Below are 25,604 nucleotides of genomic sequence, written 5' to 3' on the forward strand. Positions count from 1 at the left end.
AGAGCGGGGTGGATGCCAGGGAAGAGGGAAGCTTAGAAAAGAGGGTGAGGAGAGGTCAGGCAGTGAGTCCCTGCTCTCTGGCTTCTTTACTTTTGCATTCCTTTCCCTGGTTGGTTGCACGGACCAATTAATTAGCTGATTACCTTGCGGAGCAATCCCAAACCATTCTGAGTTCTTGGAGTAGGGAGATAATAGAGCTTGGATTCACCCAGAGAACCAAATAAGGCCCAGAGGGAGTTGAGGATACCTACTGATAATGATATAGAGCTAGGGAGGCAGTACTGGATGTTTCATAAGGAGGGAACGAAGTCAGACCTAAGAAGGAACTTCCTGACCAAGCCACACTGGAGTGGGCCTTGGAAGGAAATTGTGGATCTTCTAACTGGGTCCTGGGGAGCCCTGGCAATGGTGGAATGCTAAGACAGATGACGTTTCTACACTCTGCTTTTGTTATGAAATGGTAAAGACACAGTTTTAATTTTTATTTTGCAAAGCTTTTTTTTTTTCCGAACTGGTAATTCAATCACATGGTTAAAAAAATGGAATGATATAAAAATATATATGGAAAAACGAACTCCCACTTCTGAGCCCCTCCATCTCCCAACCCTCCCTCAATAAAAAAATCTCTTACAGTCTCTAGGCTTCTTCTGGAATTCCTTCATGCAAAACATGAATATGTATTTTTGGCCCTCCCCTTCTTTACATGTAAAGTAGCCCATTATGTATACTGTTCTGCCTCTTTCCTTTTTCACTTGATACATCTTGGAGATCTTTCTATACTAGATGGTAAGTTTCCCCACTGTTATTAACAGCTACACAGTATTTCAACATATGAATGTACCTATACCGTTTGTTTAACCAGCAGAGCAGTTTTTAAATCCCTACTTTGTATATAAGGGAACTGATGTCTGAGAGAAATAGCTTGGCCAAGGTCACTCAGACTAGAATCCTGTAGTTCCGAGTCCAGTGCCTTTGCAGGGGACCCAAAAAGATATGCTCAGAGCTAAGTGGTCTGAGGTTGGTAGATCTCCATCAGGCCTGCTTCTACCTCTTTGGGTTCTGAGACAGCTCCTGGCTTCTTCCCTCTGTCCCCTTCCCAAGGAAAGAGGGAAACCTTACCTTCTGTACTAACCAGACCCTCCCAGTACTTGAATTCTGTGTCCACGGCTTTGGAGGCTTGACTGATGCCTGGGTGGTCAGGGTGACAGTCTCCTTCTTCCTTTGCCCCAACAGTGGGGCCACCAGGAGTTATCAGTTCCTTAAATACCTGTCCCCCTGGGGGCGATTCCTTACTTAGGCTCCACAGCTGCCCTGGCTACAGATGGCACACTGCCTTTGTGAAGGAAGGGTCAGGGGGAGAAGCAGCTGTGTCAAAGGTGACGGGAGGGCGGGCCACGGTGGCTCAGGACCCAGGTTCGATTCCCGGTGCCTGCCCATGTATTAAAGAAAAAAAAAAAAGGTGACGGGAAATGTTGAGGTTTGGTAGGAGGCAGGCTGCGGGTGGCAGTCAAGGGGTACTTCCTTGGTTCCCTCGTTGCAAAGGATTTGGTTCTCACTACTGCTGAGTGGAAACTCTCTGATCTGAGGGGCTCAGGGTAGTGTGTGTGTGTGTGTGTACGCGCACGCTTGTGCATAGTCCAGTAGGGCTTGGGGAAAATGCAACAGGTCTATATTCCTCAGGAACTGGTAGGGGGTGAATTGGGGACAGTCTAGTGGATATGCCACTCTGCACAAATCCAGGGGGCGCCGTTCATATCACCCTGTGAAGAAGAGGGAAATATGTGCTCTCCTCTCTTTCCCCACTCCTATGTAGCCCAGTTTCCATAACACACATATAAGGGTACAAGAACCCATCTTCCCAGGGGGAGATTTCTGTTTGAGGGTTTGATGGTTGAGTTCATGCGTCAGCTTGGTCAGGTGATGTTGCCCAGTTGTCTGGTCAGGCAAGCACTGGCCTAACCATTATCGCAAGGATATATCGTGGCTGGTTGATAAACCAGAAGCTGGTTTAAATCATCAGTCCGTTGATTGCATCTGTGACTGATTACATCTACTATCAACTGAGGGTGTGCCTCTGCAATGGCATAATCCAATCAGTTGGATTTGATCCAGTCAGTTGAAGACTTTTAAAGGAGAAGAGAGAATTCTCACTGCTTCTTCAGCCAGTGAGCCTCTCTCTTGGAGTTCATCTAGATCCTTCATCGGAGCTGCCAGCCTCGCAGCCTGCCCTACGGATTCTGAACTCTTGCATCTCCATGGTTGCGTGAGGCACTTTTATAAATCTCATTTTTTCAGATATCTCCTATTGGTTCTGTTTTTCTAGAGAACCCTAATACAGAGGGTGTTTGGAAAGCATGCCCTCCTTCTCTGGGACTGCCATCTGGTTGCTCCAGCTACCTCCTGGTCTTCTCTCTGCCCCTATAGCATATCCTGTATGCCTGGAGCCTTGACCAACCCGCCCAAAGTTCTGGTGCCTTGTAAGGACCCTCTGGTTGGTCTGGCCCTGCCCTGGGTGACCTATCCTGCCAGCAGTGGCATCATAGCTTCTTTTACTCTATCCCAGGGGGCAGGAATAAGAATACAGCGGGAGTGTCTGGGATGGCTCAAGATTCCCCAGGACCCCTTGGGAGGGACCACTCTCAATCCAGGCCTTACAAGGGAAAATGTTAGGCTGCAGCTGCTGTTGGGACCTGGGGCTAACATAGGACAGGCAAGCTGGCTACAAGGTGGGGGGGATCTGAGTGTGAGTTGGAGTTGGCAGCTGCCAGCCACTCTGCCTTCGCTGGAAGCCTCCAGCACCTGTCCTGGATGTGCCCTGTGGTCCGGGCACTGGCTGGGCTGGGGGTGGGGGTGTGTGAGAATTATTTTGACTTTCCACATCTGATTCTCCCCCCGCCCATCAATCCCCATGTGGGGGGCTGGTGAGATAAGGGCCTGGCTGTGTGCGCGTGAACGTGTGAGAAGCACAAAGACCCAGCTACAGGCAGGCAGGGATTGGAGAGAAGAGGCAAATCACAGACCCGGGAGACTTGTTTTGCTCAAAATGCTCCATTTATTGCTCTATTCAATGACCACGAGCGAATTATAAAAAGACACCAAATGTCTCTGTCTGCCGTGGAATAAATATTTAAAGTCAGCAATAAAAACACGTGGCTCCAAGATAACACGCATTGCCTAAGAGTCATGCACGCCCTGTTGATGGGCTCTCAACACGTGTGGACGTGGGAATACACACGCGTAACTACACGCAGCAAGACTTTCGGGAAAGCTTTCCCACAGTGACATGGACAAATGTTTCACACAGATCTGGGACCAGGTCCCCACCCCCTCCTCGGAGCTCCCCCTCCCCCACCATGGCCCAGGTTCTCTGGGTTCAAGCCCCCCATTCTGTCCCCTTCCTTCCCCAATGCCTCATGGGCTATCGCTGCCTCCTGAGGGCAACTGACGCCCAGAGGCCACCACTTTCACAAATGTCCCCTTTTTGTGATAATCCTTCCCCAACCCAGAGATCTTTCCCCAAGTGGATATCTCTCTGCCAAGCCCTCAGGGGCTTCCCATTCCTGGCCTCTAGCTGTTCAGGGCCCCCTCTGAAGGGTTCCACCTTGTCCAGATAACTGGGGCAAAATGACATTTGCCTGTTGGAAGAAGTGGGGGTGGTGGCCTGAGGCAGGCACCTCTGCCTGGGCTGCTTAGGGGCTGGGGGCGCATCACCCCTTTCCCGGGCCGAGGAAACACAGTGTCCGGTACAGACAGCAGAGATGGATGGACAGACAACACGCTGCAGCAGGACACTTGGAATGCAGCACAGAAATGTTTTGGATCAAGTAGCAAGGAAACCGTCCTTAAAAACTGAGGTCCCAGGTCTGCACGGTGTGGCTCAGGCCCTGGGGCCTCAGGCCTGGCCTGGCACCTTCCTCCCCCACCTTCCCTTACTCCCCAATATTTACAGTAGGAAGAGCTATGCTGGGGGGGCAGGGGCCAGGCCGAGGCTGACAGAGGAGGGAGGGGGTCAACTGAAGAGAAGGAAGCAGAAAAGGGGGAAATGGGGAGCAGGCCCAGGGCCTAAGGCAGGGCCCTGGGTGCATGTGGAGGGCCGAGAGGACCTCTGTGGAGGAGTGGGGTCACTCCTGGGCGTGGCGGGACAGCTGCTTCTCGTAGAGGCTCATGACGTGGTGGACAAACTGGTACTGCTCACACGTCTGGATCATGCCGCCCCTGCCAGGAGACGCACAGTGAGGATGCGTCCGTGAGGGATGGGCTGTTCCAACAGGAGGGTGTCCCAACAAACCACGGAGCATCCATTATCTCTGAGGCACGACAGGGGCCTTAACTTGTGCAGTGTGGAGAGATCAGTTCTTGCCAGCCTTTCCCCTCTGCCCCCTTCTCACCCCTCCCATCTCTAGCAGAGACAGAGAGCAGGGACAGAGAGGCCATGTCCTACCACCCTTCGTCACTGCTCTTCTGTCCCCCAGCTCTGTTTCTCTTCCCTCTTCATTCAGCCATCAACTGATCAGGTTCTCGTGTCCCTCTACCCATCTGTCTTCCCTACTCCCTACCTGTCCATACCCTGGTGTGTCCTTCTGTCCCTCCCCTCCATGCACACACCTCTCTCTGTTTCCTCGGGGAAGATAGCTGCCCTGTGTCCCCACCCCCCTGCCCCATCCTGGCCCATGAGCTGACCTGTCCTGACGGAGCTGGCATGTGGTCTTCAGAATGTCCACCACGCCCTCGTGCCGCAGCTGCTGACAGCAGATGCTGGTGGCAATGAAGCAGCCGGTCCTCCCAATGCCGGCGCTGATGACACAGGAGATGGGCGGGGTCAGGGACGGGCAGCCTGTGGGGGGCATCTCCGCCCCAGGGGGTGGATGGGAGGACCCACCTGCAGTGGACGATGACGGGGGCACAGCGGGGCCCCTCCTGCTGCGCTGCCTCCTCTACCTCTCGCACCAGGTGCAGCAGAGGTGGGGCCCGGTCTGGGGTCTTCTGGTCGGGCCAGGACGTGAACCAGTAATGTTTCAGGCCTCGCTCTTCAGTCCCACTCTGTCCAGGAAACAGGCACCCACCCCAGAAACATGTGAGTTCTTTTAGCCCCACAGACTACCCAGAGACAGAGATGGGATGCGAAGAGGACGAACACAGGAGAAAGGACATGGGGAGTGTGACCCCCTGGCTCCTCTCATCTACACCAAATGACTCAGTGGCACCAGAGACCCAGCGTCAGCTCGGTCAGGTGGGGGTGGGGGTGGGCTGACAGCAGCATCACCGTGGTCTTCACTTCAGCCCTGCCCCCAGCAATTCCGGGATCAGCCAGGGAGGTGAAGAGCCTCTTTCTCTGATACAACATTGTCCCCTGTGTTCCTTATCTTAATAAATGGTCCAGGCATCCCCTTGTTCACATAAGATCATAAGGAAGCTCTCGGATTCTTCCTCTTCTCGCCGCACTGTGCTTTGCCTGCCCACTCCCACCCCCACACCAGCCCATCAAGTGTTACCAATTCCACCTCCTCTGTGTCTCCCTCTCCATCCCCCCCACCTCCATTTTGGCTTTTATCATCTCTCAACTATTAGAAGACCTCTCCCCACCTCCCAGATTGCTCCAGGTGCCACAGCAGTTAAAATGGTCTGTGAACATTAAGATCTTCTCATGCCACTCTCCTGCTCAAAATCTGTTAATGGTTTTCATTACTTTCAGGAACAAATCATTCTTCCTAGCCTGGCAAGATCATCAGCACAGGGTCAACCCTTCCAAGCTCATCTTCTGCCTCTGCATGCTAGTACCTGATACTCCCACATACTAAATTGTACATAAACTCCCCTCCTGTACATGCACATTCACAGATATACACATTGTGAGGTCCTGTCTTTTATGACCCTACTTTCATTTTTTTCTCTGCCTGGAATGCTCTCCCTACTTGTTTGTCCCCTGGTCAACTCCTATTTATCCTTCAAGAACCTGCCCAGTCTCACCACTTCCAGGAAGCCCTCCCTGAGCACCTGGTGTGGTAGAATGTTCTTTCTCTATCTCTAGCTTAGTGCTTACCATCTTACGGATGCTCCTTGAGGACAGAGTCCAGGCTTGAACAATTCTGTGTTCCCCAACCCTAACCAGACCCAGGGCTGGTGCTTGTAAAGGCTTATGGACCAAAGTAAATAAACCCCAAACTACCTTGGATCTTACCTAACTAGTCCTGTGGCACTGAGAAGATACCTCATCTTGGCCTCTCTTGCTGGGGAATTTCTACTTAGGAGGCCAGTTCCTCAGTCCCCTTCGTTAGCTGGATGCACTGCCTGATCTCCAGCAAGGACCTTCTCAGGTGGGCACTACCCTCCAGGGGCTGAGGTGCCCCCTGATACCTTGTCTTGTACTCTCTCCAGTGGAAATGGGGGCAGCTCAGAGGGGCAAGCTTCAGGTCGTGTGCTTACTTTCCATAGCAGGAGGCTGTAGCTGCTAGAGTTACTAGATTTCCCAGGCTCTTCTAGACAGGACATCAGCCTGGCTCATCTCTTCCAGTCTTTGGGATCTTATTTCTCAAAACTGAACCTACTGACTCCCTTGATTCCAAAGGAACAGATTCCTGTATTATGCTGACAGTGGAAGAAGCACAACTTCAGAGTGGGAGAACACCTCCCTCCACTCTTCTGGGCTGTTTTGTATTGCTCATATTTCGTGCGTCTTCCTTTTTCCTCTCTCACAACCCAAATACAGCAAGGAGTGTCTGCCCTCTGGTGGAAAGGGCAGGCACTACATACCAGAAACCCAGCATCTCAGGTAAAGGGAAATTTCTGGCAGGATCTCAAAGTCTCAATGAACCTGCAAACAATAAGGACTGTGGTGGAGGCTGCTGAAGGCCCCTCACTGAGACAGTTCTGACCTTGGGTATATTCAAGGAAGAGCTGGAAGGCATTATGAACGACGGTGCACAGAGAGACAGTGCAACAGAATTGAATGCAACTGAGGTTTGGGGAATGTGAGTCCTGCCTCTGGCTTCACGTTCATTCATTCCTCCCTCATCCCTGCTTATCAGACAATCCTAACCATGACATAGACCTCCATTTCAGCCGCAATGGACCCTGTAGAGTCCCCAGTAAGCCCTGGACCTCCCCCTTCAGCCGAGCCCAGTGCCAGGCCTCACCCTGAGGGAGATGAGTCGCAGCCGGTAATCCTCAGTGTGAACGACCTTCCGCACGGTGATCTCAACACCATCGTACACCACCTGCTCCTCCGGCCAGTACTCGGTGCACTTCTGCAGGGCTCAGACCAGCTGCCGTGAGACCCGCGGTCCCCCTCCCCCACGCTCCCCAGCAGCCCTCCAGGGCCAGTGGGGAGAAGCATTACAATGAATTGGTGTGGAGTAAGGAGTGTGGGGCTCAAATCACAGAGCCATAACCTGCACATTACTTCCCTTTTTTAAGCCTCATTTTCATCATTCCATTCTGAAGGACCTTTATGGGGCTGGAATTAAATGAGCTATTATGAACATGGCAGTAGCCAGCACCAAGTCTGGCAGACTGGGAGAAGCAGTGTGTTGTGTTTAAAATTCTGGGCACTAAACCCCAACCAACAGCATTCCTGTTAGCCCTGAAAACAGCTTGGGCTCTGGGATTCTATAAAAGTTTCATGCACTAAGAATAATTTCCAGAAACCTACAACCTCCAGACTGTTCCTAGGCCAGATAAGTCCTGAAGCCCAGAGGGGCCAGCCTCTCCAAGAACATCAACCAGTTCCATCCCCCATCCCATACTGCTGACACCCCTTTTCAATATGAGAAATTTAGAAGGGGCATAGCCCAAAGACCCTAAAGATTGGGAGACGGATCAAAGGAGGAGGAGTTATAACAGAGACATTGGATTTAACAAACGACTATGACTGTGGAATCATTATATTGCTATTTCTTTTAGTCTCTAGTGTCATGGAGCAGCTAGAAGGAAACATCTGAAACTCAGAACTATAACCTATACCAAACTTTGAAATCTGTTCCACTACTTGTTACAATGTACTCTGAATTTATTGCTTTTTTGTGTATATATTTCACAATAAAAATATTAAAAAATTATAAAGTACTTTTATAATAAACACAAAGTAATAATAACAATAGTAATAAAAAAGATCCTGGGCCCTGGAGGTATAGAGGGTGGGTTTCAGCTCCAGACACTGTCTCTGACTCAACTGTGTGACCCTCAGCAAATGACTTTACCTCTCTGAACCTCACATTTTCTCATTTCAATGGTTGAGCAAATACTACCAACCTCACAGATCTGTTTTAAATATTAATATGGAATTGAGACGCCTCGTCTGGGGGCACAGAGCAGCAGACACTTGGCGACGGTACAGGGGTCCTTACCTCATTCATCTCTTCGATATTGGTGATCATGACGATGATGGGTGTGTGCTCTTGCCACACCATACGCCAGAAGTCGCCGACCGTGCTGACAATGGGTCCCTGAGTGGCGATGTACACCTTCTCCTCCCCACCGTAGCCCTGCAGCCAGCCAACTCCAGGTGGTCAGGGTCAGATGCAGTGCTCCCAGGGCCTATTCCCCACCCTCGGGCTCTTCTTGGGAACTGGCAGGAGCTGGACTGGCTTAGGGACAAGCCTGGAGGAGGGACAGCAGTGATCCCGGTCTCCCTTTTGGGGGAGAGGCTGTGAGGGTAGGGTGGGGCTACGTACCCGGATGTAGTTGGCATTGATGTAGGAACTCAGGGGGTCGTCAGGGTCTGGTGAGGTCAGGCACACTCTGCTGTGAGGGTCTGGGGATGGGGGAGACATGTGAAGCCAGGAGCTGGGGCCTCTGGCACAGGGTCCACCTTCTCCAACCCACATCTAGGCACGTTCCTCCTGGGCCCTAGCAGTTTCTCCTCCTCCTATCCAGTAGTAAAACACCGACTATTCATCCAAGGTTCACTCAGGCAGGTAAGGGCCCGGGTTGAGGAAGGAGGGGGTGGAAAGAGGGGACCTGGGTCTCTATCTCTGTAGGCTTAATGCCTGCCCATTATCTGTGCCCTTTAACCTGAGCCATACTCACTGCACCTCATGTTCGAGAGAAGAGAAAGCTAAGGGATGCTGCTCTCTGGAAAGGAATTACGTATTGGATCCTGGACATGCTGCCACTGACTTGCGGTAAACCTGTAAGGCACAAGGCCTTTCTATGCCTCAGTTTCTCTATCTGGATAATGGGGGCAAAGATGCCTACTTCCTAGAATTGTTGGGAAGATAATGAGAAAACATGTGAAAGTTGCTTATAAACTGTAAACTACTTTATAAATGCCAAGTCTATTCAGGTTTGCAGGTAGAAGGCTGAGGAGAACATGGAGGTGAAGGGGGTAAAGGCTTCCGTGTCTGAAACGAAACTGCAAGGGACTTAGTGACATAGATGCATGTACACAAAGGTTTTATTTTTTCTATCTATTCACACATCAGATCCCATGTTAACAAATTCCCCAAAACATCTTGCTGTTCTTCCTGTTGCAGAATTTATTTTATTCCAGCTACAGGCTCCCTGTAAGGACTATGCTGTCAGCCTGTAGAGGCTGCAACTCAGACTGGAAGGTTGGAAGCGGTGGGCAGGGAAGCTAGTGGGGGCCTGGAGACCTGGGTTCTGTTCTAGCTTCATCACCAGCTCACTGTGTGACCACAGTCAGGGCTTCTCCCTTCGCTGGGCTTCACTATAGGGGAGTGGTTAAGAATCGACACCACTGAGTCACACAGCCTGGGTTCACATCCAGGTGCTCTATGACTTCCTAGCAGTGTCAGCTTGCACAATCTACTTCGTCTGCCTGTGCCTTATCTGTAAACTGGGAGATCCTCCTTCCACAACATCCAAGTAGAGCCTTTAGTCCAGTGACTATATGTAACTACCATATAGCAGGGAGCTGCTATTATTACAAGCTTTACTATAATAAACTAAGAGGAAGCAAGGACTACAACCCCAGTAAGAGAAACAGAGGAGGGGGCAGTGTGATGGTGGCTCAGTGGCAAAATTCTCGCCTGCCATGCTGAAGATCTGGGTTTCATTCCCAGTGGCTGCCCATACTACAAAAAAAAAAAAAAAAAAAAAAACAGAAGAGGTGACATGCACAAGCCCTGTACTGTGAGGCTCTGACAGGTGATTTGGGAGGGAGGAGGGGGTGGGGCACTGTTGTAGAGAGGGGTGTAAAAGGGTGGCAGGGGCTGCGGCATCTGTCAGGTGGAGAGGAGAGAGGGTCAGCGGAAGGGGGGCTTCTGGGTGATGTGAGGACAAGTGAGCAGGGAGCTCCTTGTACCTAAGGACAGAAGTGGGCAGTGCCCCTCTGACCAGATACCAGGGACTTTGGTATTAAAAAGCCAGTATGCTAATGAATTTTGCACCTATTTGTTCAAAAAATCCTTATTGTGCCTTTCAGTAGGGACTCCTAGATAAACAAGACATGGTCCGTCCCTGAGGACGTCATGGTGTGGCTGGAAAGACTGATGGACGGATAGACGAGCACTGAGGCTGAGGGAACAGAGGGGCCCTTGACTTGGCAAGAGTCAGTAGACTTCCCAGAAGAGGTGGCACTTGGCCTGGGATTGAAGGGCCATTAGCAGAAAGAGGAGTACAGGACACTGCTCCATTCCACTCAAGCGTGGAGGGCAAGCTGATTGTACACCGTGTACAGAATGTCTGTGTGCCAAGAGTGTCTGTATGTTTGTTTAAGGTTTACAGTTAAAAACAAACAAACAAACAAAAAAGAGAGAGGCAGGCAAGATGGGGGCTGGTGAGAGACGAGGCTGGAGGGGACTCCCATGACAAAGGGCCTTATAAAATCATGCTCAGGAAACTGGACCTAAAGCCAAGGATTACAAGGGTGGCAATGAGGGTGTTCAAGGGAACAAGAGACATAAGCTTTCTGTCTGTGGTGCATCATTTTGGTGACAACGGTGGAAGATGGATGGGAGGGGAGGACATAGAAGCCAGGAGACCAGTTGGGAGATTACTGTAATGATTCAAGCAAGAAGCGTCACGACTCATAAGGCTGTCCTGCACTGAACACCTCTGGGGCATTTATGCCAATGCACTTTACGTGAATGCTGCCCCCTGGAGTTGGGCAGCATGGAGGGTCTCCAACAAAGCCACTGGAGGGAGGAGCTAGACTTAGGAGAAACTCATTCGTATAGGTACTGAATGCCTATAATGTGCCAGGCACTGTTTTGGTGCTTGGGACCTGGTGAAATGGACAGAAATTGCCCTTCTGCATGTTATACTCAATGCTGCCGGCTGGGTTACTGGCCATTAAGTACTCTAATTGTCCATGGGTCTGTCTCTCCCACTTGACTGTGAGTTCCTGGGTCTGTATCTCGCTCATCTCTGAATTCTCAGCCCTGAGGGCACAGACTCAGAAAATGTACATCAAATGAATGAAAGAATGAACATATCCAGGGAATCCTGGGGCCGAGTGGGGGCCTCTGCCAAGCTTGACCCTGTCTTCTGCCCCTCAGTCTCTGCGAGGTGCAAGATTAGGGCTCACTGGACACAAAGATCCTCTCCTGGGCTCAGGGGCCTGGAAGCCCAGGCCATGGTTGGAGGGAGCTTGAGGCCTCTCAGCATATGCAGTCACTGCCTAACACCCCTTCTACCCCTACCCTGTGCTGAGGGGCCACCAAGTTCCTAGGTTCTGAGACACCTGAGTCCCTCCTTCCAGGTGGGGCTGGAGGGTGGGAGATAGGGCAAGATGAAGGAAGAGGTAAGCAGCCACGAAAAAATGTTTCCTGGCCTTAAATGGCGCTTTGTTTAACCGGAACTACCTAGAGATGGTGTAACCATAGCAACCACAAGTTGATATTTTAAAAGTTAAAAATAAGTCATGACATCTTACATGTTTTTGGAGATGCTGATGGTAGAACTGCTTTTTTAAAGCTTCGCTACTCTTCAAACTGAATGGACCAGGTTTGTGGGGATTCATTTTCAAGGAGTCACCCCCAAGCTATGCCCTGGGGCCCAGGGCCAGTATTGGCAGGGGCAGCAGGCAGACAGGGGCTTGATGAAGTTTACCTAAAAATGACACCTCAGGGCTGAAAGAGGAACATTAGGTCACCTTGTGTAACCAACCCAAAAGGAGGAAAAACCTCAGATCTTCTGGGACTGCTGCTCACAGAGCCTCACTCAAATACCTTGAGTGGCAGGGAACTCACCACCTGTCAGAGGTAACTAATTCCTCTGAGGGACAGCTCTGCCCATTGGGGACTCACAATCTAACAAAACTGGACTCAAGTGCAGACAAAAGAACCATCTTCTGGGGTCATGGAGTTTCTGGATTTGAAACTCAGCTCTGTATTTACTTGCTGTGTGACTGTGACAAGATACTTAACCTCTCTGAGCCTTAGTTTTCCCTCCTAGAAAATGGGCCTCAAAATCTGTCCACTCTGCAGATATAAAGGATATGAAAACAATTTGCAGTCAGCATGCACTGCCTAGGAGCTGCAGTATCATCACCCTTTCTCTCTAGGTTTTCAGTGAGCCCAGCACAAGGTCCAAAGAATGCTGTGTAAAGGGATGAAGTAGCTCTGTCCTTACTAGGGAGCGTCTGCCCTTACTGGGCACCCCCATGTCCTCTCCTCTAGTGATGGGTTTTCTTTAGTCCCTGGAGGCCTAGCTCTGGGGGTAAGGTCTTCCCTAGGGAATCCCCAGGTAAGGGTGAGCCTGCCCCCATCCTCCTGGGGCAGTGAGTACTCACTCGGAAGGATGGTTTTGTACCGGTTCTTCCGCACCAGCCCAGGGATATTGTACTCTTTTGGATCCACAAAGTTCATGGGGATTTCCTGTAGGAGGACAGAGGATGTGAGTAGCTGTGCGCTGGCCCTCATAGACCCTAGAATCCAGGTCTGTCCCCCCAACTCCTAGTCCAGGGGCTGGCTTGAGTGTGTGTACTCACTCAACAAACATTTACGATTAAATGAGATGGCTTACATGAAGGGTTTAGGGCAGTGTCCGGTACACACTAAGTACATAATAAATGTTATGACTACTATTGCCAGCCTGGCACACAGTAGATACCAAACAAATAAATGATGAATGGAGAAGACTGAAGGCGACCTGGCCACTCACTGCCTCCTTCCACATTCCCTGGGTTGCAGCTAAACTGAGTGATTTTGCTCATCTGTGTTCCTGCCCTGAGTATTCCTGTTTCGAGGACTTTGGATCATGCTGCTCATTCTGCGGGAACACCCAACCCATTCTCACCTCTTCATCTTGAAGACCACATCCTCTGAAAAGCCTTCTCTGTTTATCCAGCAGGAAAGGAGCCTCCTACTGAGCTCCTGGGGCTGTATTTGCACATCCCAACTGCTCCAGGTATGAACTTCTCTGCCTGGCATATGACATCTGTTCGGATCCAGCCCCTTTACCTCTGGCTGCTCTCAAGGAATCCCTCTCCAGTTTCTATACCTGTTTCTTCCTCCTAGTGGCTAACATGCCCTTCTCAGTCTTGCCTCCAGATCTTAGCTCATAGCGTTCCCCTTGCCAGGAGCATCTGTCTCTCTCCTCTCCCTCTCTCCAACTCTTTCCTACACCTCATGGCTCACCTCTCATCCCACCTCCGCCAGTTCGTCCTCCAGGATGGCTCCTCAATGCCTCTTCCCTCTGCATTCCCCTCTCAATCTAGTCATACTGCTTAGCACCCGACCACAGTAGTTTTCCATTGTTTGGTTTTTTAGACACACTAAACATGGGTTTTGTAAAATGAAGATCATAATATTCACCTTCAGGGGTAATATTATAATAATATTCTAACCTTCAGGGGTTAGAATCAAAAGTAAAAATCTATCTGTGCACAGCACCCATGGCGTGGGTGCTCAAGCTATTTCCTTTCTTCCTGGGAAAAATCAACAATGATCTGCTGAACTCTTCAATGTCACGGGTGGGGTGGGTGGGGGGAGGACTGGGAAAAGTACAGAGGACATACGCCCTTTCTTCAAGGGGAGATGATGGCAGTGGGACTCAGAGTTGGAGCCGGGGCTGGGGTGGCTGAGAAAGGCTTTCTCGAAGGGTTGATTCTCACCCTGGATGGGTTGTGGGAAAAAGAGGACAAATGAGGGTACCCCAGGTGGGGAATGATAAGAGTACAAGCATGGACGGTGGAAGGCACAGGTGGGCCGGCCCACTTGGAAGAGGCCAGTGTCTGCGGTGGTGAAGGGGGCAGAGGCTGGAAAAGGAGGCTTGGGGCAGGACCTACCCAGGTAAAGTGGACCCAGGTTAATCTCGCCACCTCTGTCCCTTTGCCCCACGCCACCCTGTGCCCTATCTGGACTGAATAGGTTTCCCTTCTGAAGAGACCTCTATCATTTATGACCCATTGTTTCAGAGTCTCCAGAATTTAGCACTGCCTTCTTGAGAAGGCACCCACCTATGGTGGGTGGGAAATCTGTCTAAGCCTGGGGTCGGTGTTAGGGACCTCATCATTGTTGTATACCTAAGCTTTATTTCTTTTTATTTTAACATTTGTTCCCGCTATTATTTATTTTTAATCCATATGTTTTACTTGTCCATCCATAAGGTAGACAAAAGAAGCATCAGACACAAGGCTCTCACAACCACACAGTCACACTGCGACAGCCATATCATCATACATTTATCTTCAAGAAACATGAAGCTCCACATTTTCAGGCAGTTCCCTCCAGCCTCTCCATTACACCTTAACTAAACAGGTGGTATCTATTTAATGCATAAGAATAATCTCCAGGACAACCTCTCGACTCTGTTTGGAATCTCTCAGCCATTGACGCTTTACTTTGTCTCATTTCACTCTTCCCCCTTTTGATCAAGAAGGTTTTCTCAATCCCTTGATGCTGAGTCCCAGCTCATTCTAGGATTTCTGTCTCACGTTGCCAGGAAGGTCCACACCCCTGGGAGTCATGTGTCATATAGAGAGGGGGAGGGCAGTGAGTTTGCTTACTGTCTCGGCAAAGAGAGAGAGAGAGAGGCCACATCTGAACAACTGAGCAACAGAAGAGGTTCTCTTGGGGGTGACTCTTAGGCCTAATTTTAAGTAGGCTTAGCCTATCCTTTGCAGGATTAAGTTTCATATTAACAAACCCCAAGATTGGAGGCTTGGCCTATTGCTTTGGCTGTCCCCACTGCCTGTGAGAATATCAAGAATTCTTCACTTGGGGAAGCTGAATTTTCCTCCTTTCTCACCACTCTGCAAATACTTCCCTATTCACTGTTCAAATCACTCTGGGATTTATCTGGGCATCACTCTGGACAAACCTACAAAATCTCATGCCCTATGCAAGGTTCCAAGTACTAAGGTGTTTGATTAAACTGTCCACATAAGTTATATTAGGAAATGCATTAGTCACAATATAAATTTTGTACCAAATAAACATTTTTTGCCTAAGCCTCATTTCTAACCTGGCCTTGATCAGTGATTGTGATCTCTTCTGTTTTAGTTCCTAATCGGCTCTGAACCCAGGCAGGTAGAACAGGTATCATTTTCTGGGGCCCTCAAAGTCTACCAGGAGGCAGATGGAGGCTGTTTCTGAGGCCCAGCCAGGAGGCAATGAGGACCTAAGCTACAGCCACAGGGGTGGAAACGAGGGGAGGTGACTGCAGAGATTTCAAAGGAAATAGGAACAACGCTTGGTGATTTTAGGTGGGAGGAGGGTGGGGAAACAGGACAGCCAGGGGAGAAGGCCTTCTGAGGCTTTCAAAGCTCGGCACTGGGCAATAAGGACTTAGAAATGCCTGCTCTATACCAATTACCCACCTGGATGTTTTGCACGTTATAAATCTCTTTACTCTTTGCAACAATCCTATTATTTTTATCCCCATTTTCAAGATGAAGAAATTGAGGTCCAGCTTACCCAAGACAGTGGGAGAGCTGGTAATGAAATCACATTAATCTACTAAAGGTGCTGAGTTCTGGACACCCTGCCCCATTGTCTTGCTGGGTGGATGACTGATGTGAGCAGAAAGGTCTGTCCACAGTAGGGTGGCCAGCTCAGGGGAACTCACAAAGAATTCTGCCTGCAGCAGGAAGGGGTCCAGGGCCTTTTCATGAAGCTCCTCGGCTTGGAGGATGCGGGAGGCGCTGAGCAGGTACTCGCGGGCAGACTCCTCGCGTGGGGACATGATATAGCCGAAGCCCTCCTCGTTGCAGCCCGGGGTGCACATATCCAGGGTGAGAGAAACATTGGAGCCCCTTCTGGAAGGAACAGGAAAGAGGGAGAGAACGTGAGGGGCAGGGAGGGTTATCAGAGGGTTATCCAAGGGGGCCTTGGAGCGGGGCGATGAGGGACTGGAGATCAGAGGTGGGTACAGGGTGGGCTAAAGGAAGAGGAGAGGAAGTATGACAAGAACCCCTGCCAGGTCTCAGCCTCCCTATCTCCATTCTCCTGCAGTGGAGTAGCTAGCTGGGCAGGGTGTTTGGGGCCCTAGTTACAAAGGGATCTACCCAATACTGCTCTCTTGGACTCTTCTCTGTCACTACTGGAGGCAGTCCCCAGCCACACTGTCCGCAGGAAGCTCAGAGAGAAGGGGCACCTGCTCACGGCAGAGAAGCAAGTCCTGAGCCCAAGAGGGTGGGGCTCCTGACCCTCTGCTGTCACAGTCCTGGGCCCAGGAGTCTTGAGATGAAGGTGCCAATGGGTCATGGACAGCTCCTCCGGGAGGTGTGAGGGAAGGGGTGTCCCATGACAGCAGAGTGGCAGGGAGGTGTCTACACTGGATGATTCTACTCTGCTCAGTGTCTAAAACCACAGAATGGAAGGAAAACTGAGTCCCAGATTGGGGATAAGAATTGCCCAGGCACTCACAGTAACGGGTAGCAGAGCCGAAACTAAAACTAGGTTTTCTGACTTCTCATCCAGCGCTCTTTCTATGAAATCATGCAGCTAACTCAAACCTGGTGTGATCTGACTGACCCAGATCTGAAAAGAGGATATCCATACCTCCCAAAATGGGTTCTGTGGAGCACTATGAGACACTTTTTAAAAATAGGGTTCTGTGATCAAGGAGTCTGGGGGAAGCTGTACACTACCTGCCCTGCTGACTTACGATGCACATGAGCATGTTAGAGGCTCTGATAAGTCCTGCAGTAAAGAAACTTTTAAGACCTCCTATTTCCCAAACTTAACTTGAGCACAGAGCAGTGTGTGTGTGGGTGCATGGTGTGTGTATGCTGGTGTACGCCTGTGTCTGTGTGTAGGAACACAGTATTCCTCAGCATTCACTCTGGGGCATTCTAATCTATGAATCGGACCCTAGGGGCCCGTGCCTTCATGACTAAGCTATGAGGCTGGCTCTGCCCTAGGCCCAGCTGGCAGCTGCCCTCTGATCAGGAGCTGAGAGTTCAAGGGCCCGTAGATCCCACCCCTCCCTCCACCCCTCCCACCTCTCCTGCAGACCCATGGACTTGACGGTTAGCGAGGTGGGGTCGGTCTCAGGCTTGATGTCCATCATGCAGTCAAACACGGGTGTCTCGGGGACAGGGTCCAGGTCCAGGAAGTCATCCTCGACCTTCTCCTCCATCCACTCCGAGTAGGTAAAGGAGGGCTGGCGGCTCACTGACTGGCGTCTGTCCTCGGGCGGCAGCGGGGCGGGTGGCTCTGGGGGGCCCTTCAGGAGGTACCACACCTGGTTGAGGGCATGTGAGGTCATGACCTGGGGCCATGCCGGCTGCCCCCTGGGTGCCTGGGGTGCCCATGGGATTTAGCAATCTGCCTCTCAACGTATCTGGAGCAGCCTTGCTGGGGCTGTCTACATGGCAGTGTCCTCTGCCTCCAAAGATGCTCCAGCCCGACTCCCAGCCATCTTGCTGCTCCCTCTCCCAGCCCTCAGCTTCCCGGGGGTGCAGGCCTTTCTGGAGGCTCATGGGGTTCCTACACAGTCTTCTCCTCGCCTCAGCCCCTCTCCCCAGCCCACTGCAAACCAAGTTTTAGACATCCCAGGCTGGGAACATGACGGGAGGAGACAGATACTCCATCCTCATTCCTATTGAGGATCTGGCTTGTAGGTCAAACAGGAGCTGGGGGGGTCAGGGCAGAGGGTCAGAGGAGGAGAATGCTGAGGGTGGAGTCAGGAGATACCTTACCAGAGCAGTAACGAGGACCAGGCCCACAGACAGGAAGACCAGCAGCAGACTGGGGGCTCCCCACGTCCCAACTCCCAGCCAGGCCTGGGGAACATCAGACAAACAGGTCAGGGGGTGGTGGGTGGCAGAGTTCTCACCTGTTTCAACAGTGACAAAACTGAAGCTCTGAAAACTGCACAGCAGGTCTGGAGTGGGGAGCAGGGAGAATTCATCTTGTGAATTCAGAAAAGTCCCAGCAGGGGTTGGAGAGGGCAGCATTGGAAGCCCCCAGCTGCTCCCTCCCACCCTGGGGTTCCCCAGAGCTTACTCACCATGGGTCCCAGGACCAGTTGTCCCATAAGAGCGAGGAAGGAAGAGATGAGGTTTGTGGCATTCTGTGACCAGATGGGGCTGCAGCCAGTGACCCAGAGCACCCCGCAGGCAAGCTGGGGCAGCCAGGAGGAGAAGACTGAGTTTGAAGCCTGGGCTCCTTGCCCCCAGGTCCCCCCATCCCCAGAGCTCACCTTCAGCCTCAACCTGCCTTCCTGAGGAGGGTCCTGAACCCCCAGGGTCCAGCCTGGGCAGGAGAGGGAAGGGGCTGGGTGTTGTGTGCTCAGAGAAGGCCTCAGGCCTCTCTCCCTGGAGTAAAGCTGACTGAAAGGAGCCAAGTGAAAGTCCTTCCCAGCGGGAACCTCACAGGTGCACCCACAAAAGAGATGCCTCCGTAGACGGGAAGTCCTCAGGGAGAACTGGGCTAGGGAGGGTGGGCTGTGAGGGGCTTAACTACCGAGGCTGTAGCTCAGAACTTCAGCCTCCTCCTCCCACTGGCTCTGGGGGCTCGGAGCCACTGAGGGACACCAAGGAGGCCCCTCATCCCTCTGCATCGCCAGGCGGCTGTTTTGGGGAGGAAGAGGAGGGCTGTCCTTCAACCCACCCTAGCTCTGGGCCTCCAGGAGGCCTGTGATCTCCTTACCAAGAACTGTGAGGCAGCAAACAGGCACAGGCTGCTCCTGACAGTGAGGGAGTGGCTCCAGACTCCTCGAGGTGGTGGTTTCTGAGCTGGCTCTGAGGGCGGCGGAGGTGGCGGGGGCGGCGGCATCTCTCTCTGCGGGTCTGGGAGTCCTTCAGCCTCATCCAGCGCCTCCATCACTACCGGCCGCTGGGGGAGACCTGTGGAAGGCAGGGCGTGTGGCCGAGGACCCGGGCCCCAGCCCGCACGCTGGGCTCTGCCGAAGCACGGCGGGCCGCTCCTTTTGGGGTTGCTGTGGCTTCCTCTCAATCCAGGATCAGTCAGCGTGGCTCTACTTCCAGCAGTCACCCTCGATTAGCAAAGCAACGTTCACCTACCTTCGTCAGAAAGAGCTAAGTGTGGGTGGACAAATTATTTCTCTTTTATTTCTCCAGTAACAGAGTTAAAATGGCAGGAGGTTTTTCAGGGAGTTAATATCGTTGTGTTTACGCAGCTTCATTCTTTTCCATTTCTTAAGGAAACAAAAAACAACCACTTCAAACTCAATTAAAAAAGAAAAAAAGACACAGCATAACCAGGCCGTGACCTCAAACGATGCACCCACGCCTGCCCTCCAGATTTCAGTCTCTACCCCAACGGGGGCTGGAGGCTGGATTCTTGACACGATCCACAGCTAAGTGCCCCTAGCCCCCGTCAAGACCCCCCCACTGGAAGGGGCTGGGGGCAGTCAGGGGGTGTGGAGGAAGACTTGGTGTAGCAGAGTTGATAACAGATGTCTGGGATCTAGTTCTGGCTCTATTCCTGGTTGTATAACCTTAGGCAAGTCACCCGCCCTCTGGGCCTCAGTTTCCCCATCTGGAAAAATGGGGGTTGGACTCAAGCCTTGACTTTCTAACTGTTCTTTACAGAGCCCTAGTGTTTCCCCAGATGCCCCAGGGGGTGTTACCAGGTGTGCTGAGTCCCTATGCCTGTGCCTCAACCTGGAAGTTTGACCTCATTTCATATACTGGATTTCCGCTAAGACTATTTTAACACAGGGTTCCACTACTAAAGAGCCTGAACACCACTGGCCTAGATCTGGGGGACCTAGCACCAACCACCTTGATGAGTAGCAGATGTTGGGAGGTCCCCATCCAAACCTCATGGTTCAGCTAATTTCCTAGAGCAGAGGGACCAGCAAAAAAGATGTGTACAATCGGACAGCAGGGAGGGCCTGCCAACACAACGAGTCCTGTAGACATATTTCAGGAGTTTATATCACGGTATATATGGGACAATGGACTCTTTTCTTGACTGGGCAATGATGGGACACCTACAGCCAAGACCACCCGAGGACAAGATAGTTGTGTGTCCATGTGCTTGTTGCACACATTTATTGAGCATACCACAGCTTGGATCAAAGGTGCTAAGAGCCCAGGTCCTCAAGACACTGTATTTGCGTCACAGCTCCCCCTTCCTGGCTTCTGCCTCTATATGGCTCCTCAGATGTTCTGTTCCAGCTACACTCCTTGCAGTTCCTCAGGTGAGCCCGCCCCCGTGTGCTTTGCACATGCTATTCCCTCTGCCTGGAACATCCCTCTCCACATCCCCTCCCGCACTTCGCCAAGTTAACTCTTATTCATCGTGTTGTTCTCAGGATGTCGCCTGAAGTATGTCCTGCCCCCGCCAAATGCTCCCAGCATGCCACGCCTCAACTTCAAACCTGCAGCAGTAACAGCATCCCTGGAGTGTACATGGCTTTGTTCTGAGTCCTTTACACGGGTTAATTTATTCCCTGTTCACAGGAGCCATAGGAAGTTGGTACTATTATTATCCCATTTTATTGAAGAGGAAGATGAGATGCAGAGAAATTAAGGAACTTGTCCAAGATCACCTAGCTAGGTAAGTGGTAGACTTGGGTTTAACCGAGGCAGTCAGACACGCTTTGGACTGTACCACCCTCACGCTGGTTTGTGTAATTATTTGTTGAATATCTTCTGCCCAACTTGTCTGCAAGCTCCATGAGGGTAGGAGCTGTGCCGGTTTTGCTCATCATGATTGTCCCAGCATCTAGGACAAGTCTGTGAATCTGCAGTACATATTTACTAAATGAATGAATGATGATGGGCAAGCAGTAATCGTTTACTGGGCTTCTTACTCGATAAATGGGGATAACAACACATATTTTGAAACGCTGTTATGAAGACTATAGATATTATATGTGAAACACCCAGAATGGTGCTTGGCATTGAGTAGGTGCTCAGTAAATGGAAAATTAGAGTAATAGCAGTAGCACCTAATTTCTGCCTTCAAAAGGCTCCCAGTCTCGTGGGTAAAGCAGACACGTGTATAATACATTGCATTAAGTGATATATCTAAAAGCTGGTGGAGTCTAATTGGTGAGGATGTAGGAGGGGGATCTACCTTTGCCTGTGGAATCTGTAGTTACTGACCACCATGAACAGACAGCTCAAATCCTAGTCAGCAAGGTAAAAAAGAGAAAGTTTCTGCTAAGAGATGGAAGCCAAGAATTCCCACTATTGGTAGAGAGATGACTCATGGGGCAAGAAGTCTCTCCTTACCCTCAGAAAAACCAGTTGACAAGTGATGCCAATTGTGGAAGGGAGGGAGAGGTAGACGTGCAGGGTCCCCTGGCTTCTGGGTTTTGACTCTGCAATGGACATGCTGCGGACCTTGGGCCACCCTTTCTCTTCTCTGGGTCTCAGTTTCCCCATCTGTAAAAGGAGGGGCTAGAACTAAAATTCAGCGCTTCTCAAACATTTCTGCTGACCTCAGAGGAGGGGAACATGGACCTTTACGGGAACAGCAGCAAGCTCACACTATCTTGGACTTTCTTTGTTTTAAAATTCATGGGTGCACAGCCTTCTGTACCACAGTGTATCTGTACTTGTTTTGATATTAAAATAATGCGTTTTTTCCCCTTCTGAAGCTTCACATCAAATTTATGCTTCAGGAAGATGTGCTACATTTATCCTGTGGCTTTGCCCTCAGGGGTACATACACCCCAGTCTGAGAAGCATGGAACTTGCCTGCAATGAGACGTCACACAGCTGTAGAAACGACTCTGTAAATGAATATTTAATAACATGGGAAGAAACTTCCGTGGTATTGAATGAGAAAAGCAAGGTTACAAAAAAGTATGATCTCATTGGTCTTAAAAATTAAGATTGTATCAGTGTGCAAATAAAAAGATGGAGAATACTCTGTAAGGTGAGAGTATGAGGTTAACATGAGATAGGGCTTGTGGAGCACAAAGCACAGTGAATGAACGTCTGGCACACTGTCAATGCTAAATAAATGCTGTTCACAGTAAATGGGAAGAATATAAGCAAGGAATTAATAACTGGGAATGGGATTAGAAGGGATTTTTTTTCCTTTTTTACGTATCCTAAATTTTTGTCATACATATATATATGTAAGAAAAAAAATATTCTTTAAAAAGAGATCAAAGTTCTTAGTTCAGATATCACGAGGTCTAGTTAATATTCCTGGTTTCAGGCCCTGCCTCCCACCTGTCACATCTAAATGCACACTCTGGGGCATAAGAGAATGTGGATCAGAGATTGAGAGAGTGCTGATGATGAAACCCACCCAGCAGGAGAAAAGCCACCCAGAAGGCAAGTCCCACTGATGATGTGTGATTATCACTTTTGCATATGAAAGATGGTGGGTTATTTGCCTTGCACAATATGGGGGTGGAATAAAAACCGCAGGCTGGCAGGGCTCTGTATGCACATCTCAGAGACAAAGGTGGAGGTTGTTTTTTAAAAATCTATATGGCACCTAGCAGCCCTGGGAGCCTTGAGATGAATCCAACTCACAGATATGCACCGAGCACCTGGCAGATGCACACCTTTCAGAGCAGGTTTATTTAAAATCTTTTCTGGGTAGGAATCTGACATCTATTTATCCAGAAAGACACATTTCAAACACACGCTATATTCTGCATATAATTTCAGAGGGCTCCATGGACCCAGGGTTAAGAACCCATATCCTGGGGGGTGGGGTGGGGAGGGGTCTGTGATGGAAAGTGGTGAAAGTAGGGGAGGTGGAGAAACAGGCTGGGAACCCATCTTTCTGATTTTAGTCTCTGCTCATTGATGACTAAGTGCCATACACACTTAATGAGCACCAATTATATGCTAAGCACCGGGGACACGAAGATTCAATTTTGGGCAATACAGTAGGTATTTACCGTGAGTGCACTTTGCCAGGCACTGGGCTAGGCTTTGGGGATACAGCAGTGGACAAAGCAGTCCCCACCCCCACACAGGCCACTGCGGGCCTCTGGGCCTCTGGTTTCCTCTCCTGGGGACTATGCCAGCTCTTCTCCTTGCCCTGCCCCACCCTTCCACTTACTGTCTTGTTCTGAGAATGATAATGCCTCCTCACTGGGCAGGCTCTGTGCCTTTGTGCATGTAGATGCACTTGCTTCTCTCAGCAGCCCTATGAGGCAGACATTATCACCATCAGCCCCGTTTTGTCGGTGAGAGGTGGCTGCTTGAGTCAAGGGCAAGCTTCTCAATAGATCACAGCGAGGTAGCTACTTTGCCATGCATGAAACCCTGACTCAGAGGCAGCTTGCTGACAGGCGACTTAACACTGGGCTTTTCATGGACTTGCCTCTTGCAAAGGGTGAAGGGGATTTTCCTGGCAAGGAATTCACGATTCTAAGAGGTTAAGTGGCTTGCCCAAGGAAGTGCAGAGCTGAGATTTGAACTCAGGGCTTCCTAGCACCAAGTATTCCTTCCATCTTGCTCCACTACTTCTCAGTAAAGGGTCACTGCAGCACAAAGCAGGGAGGGTGATGTGAGAGGGTGTTCCTGCGTTTGGGTGAACCTCAAACCCTAGCCAGCTGCACAGGGAAGGTGGATCCTCAAAGGCTGTATGATGTGGAGGGAGGGGGAGAAGTACTAAAAGGTAGGAGCTCATACCCTAGACCCAATTTTATCTGGGGCATGTGGAAACACTATGATTCCTGGTCCATCACCCAGAGCCCAGGTCCCACCATTAGGCTCTGCAGCTACTGCGTGCCCTGGGGCTGGCGCACCCGTGTCTGCTAAAGTCAGTGACTCATCCTCTGAGCTCCCTGGCTGCCAGCCCACCGGAACTGGAGCACAAGGCTGGTTCAGCCTGTTCCTGTTTACACGTGGAGGGAGGCTCTGTCCCATTCAGCTTTTCTTCCCTTTTCAAATGTGGAGCTTGAGCTCCCTGAGTAGCCTCCTGGCTGTGCCCACACAGTCACAAGGTGCCCTGCCCAAGATAGCATCACACTCAAGCCTGCCCGGGCTTCTAGAACCACTGACTGTCAGAGCTAGACAGGCCCTGAGGAACATCACAGATGGGGAAACTGAGGCTCAGAGAGGGAAAGTGGGTTGTTCAAGGTCAATAGCTAGCTGATGTCTGATCAGAACATTGGCTGCTACCACGACCAGTGTAAGCTAACATGTACTGAGTGCTTACCACGTACTGGCCACTGTCCCAAATGCTTTGTATATGTATTGACACATTTAATCCTCTTACTCCCATTTTACAGATGAGGAAACTGAGGAACAGGAAAGTTAAGTCAGTTGGCCAAGGTCGGCCAATAAATGGATAGAAACAAGACCACAACCCAGGCAGTCTGCCTCTGGAGCCCATACTATTAATCAGTATACTAGATGAGACTATCTCCCTAAGCCCAGGACCCAGAAAGTCCACTTCTCATACCACATCATCTTTACAAAATCTTCAACACCCTCACTTTCTTCAACTGGGAAACGTGTTTTCAGACGTAGGGCCTTGTCCATCTGGGTGATGGTGCCAGGCTCCACAGCTTACCATTGAGTCACAAACCCCACCATTACACATTCTTTTCTTACCTATGGGAATACTGCTCCTATCTCATTGAGGGGGTAGAGGGAAGTGTTCAGGGGTAAGGGGTAGCCTTGGGCTATTTTCCAAAAGCTGTCACCTGGTGGAGGGGCTAACTCATAGGGAGAGCTCCGCATTTGTTATGCTCCAACTCTGTCAGCTTTGAGCCAGCTATTCATAACAGCATATCAGCCTAATGCTATTTGATACTCCCAGCCATGCTGTGGACTGACATTACTGTACATGTCTTACAGATGGAGCCACAGATGTACAGAGAGGTTAAGTGATTTGCCTAAAGTCACAGAGCCAGGAAGCAGCAGAACTTGGATTTGAACCCAGGTCTGTGGGCCTCCATGGTACATGAATCTCCGCTATTCCACAGAACAGACTGGAAATGCGTTAGGGATGGGAAAAGGATAGCAGGTTTGCCTATCTAGCCAATTTTGAAGTTTTGCTTTGGTTGGCCCTGAGTACAGAATTAAGGGAGGTGGTACCAGAGGAATCAGGAAGAGCCAAGAGGCAGACGAGTGCAGGAGAAGGCCAGATTGGGCCATTTCTGCCATCACCGTCCTTGGCACTGCCCTGGGTTCCCAGAGGGAGAGCCTGGCCTTGTTAGGCACACGCATTGCTGTGTCTCTGTCCTCCCTGGAAGACAGCCCCCATTTCCTGCAGCTTTCTGGGGATGTGCAGAAGACACACTAGAGTTCGAAGGGTATGTGTTAGGGAGAGAGCAGATTCCCAAAAAACATGTTTTCA

At 50.6% G+C, this 25,604-nt stretch overlaps 1 protein-coding gene across 1 annotated transcript in view; it reads right to left on the minus strand.

Moving 5' to 3' along the window:
• Positions 1 to 3,792: 3,792 nt before the first annotated feature.
• Positions 3,793 to 25,604, minus strand: part of PTPN5 (protein tyrosine phosphatase non-receptor type 5) — a 35,600-nt gene continuing 13,788 nt past the window's right edge. Inside the window, exons 3-14 of the mRNA XM_077114784.1 lie at positions 18,999 to 19,195; positions 18,358 to 18,471; positions 18,047 to 18,130; positions 17,348 to 17,589; positions 15,970 to 16,159; positions 12,692 to 12,776; positions 8,670 to 8,749; positions 8,343 to 8,480; positions 7,134 to 7,244; positions 4,880 to 5,040; positions 4,681 to 4,794; positions 3,793 to 4,215 (exon numbers count right to left, since the gene is read on the minus strand). Coding sequence (XP_076970899.1) covers positions 4,122 to 4,215; positions 4,681 to 4,794; positions 4,880 to 5,040; positions 7,134 to 7,244; positions 8,343 to 8,480; positions 8,670 to 8,749; positions 12,692 to 12,776; positions 15,970 to 16,159; positions 17,348 to 17,589; positions 18,047 to 18,130; positions 18,358 to 18,471; positions 18,999 to 19,195 — 1,610 coding nt within the window. The 3' untranslated portion in view covers positions 3,793 to 4,121. The remainder of the gene's footprint in view (positions 4,216 to 4,680; positions 4,795 to 4,879; positions 5,041 to 7,133; positions 7,245 to 8,342; positions 8,481 to 8,669; positions 8,750 to 12,691; positions 12,777 to 15,969; positions 16,160 to 17,347; positions 17,590 to 18,046; positions 18,131 to 18,357; positions 18,472 to 18,998; positions 19,196 to 25,604) is intronic.

This window comes from Tamandua tetradactyla, chromosome 8, assembly GCF_023851605.1.
Source record: "Tamandua tetradactyla isolate mTamTet1 chromosome 8, mTamTet1.pri, whole genome shotgun sequence".
Classification (NCBI taxonomy): Eukaryota; Metazoa; Chordata; class Mammalia; order Pilosa; family Myrmecophagidae; genus Tamandua; species Tamandua tetradactyla.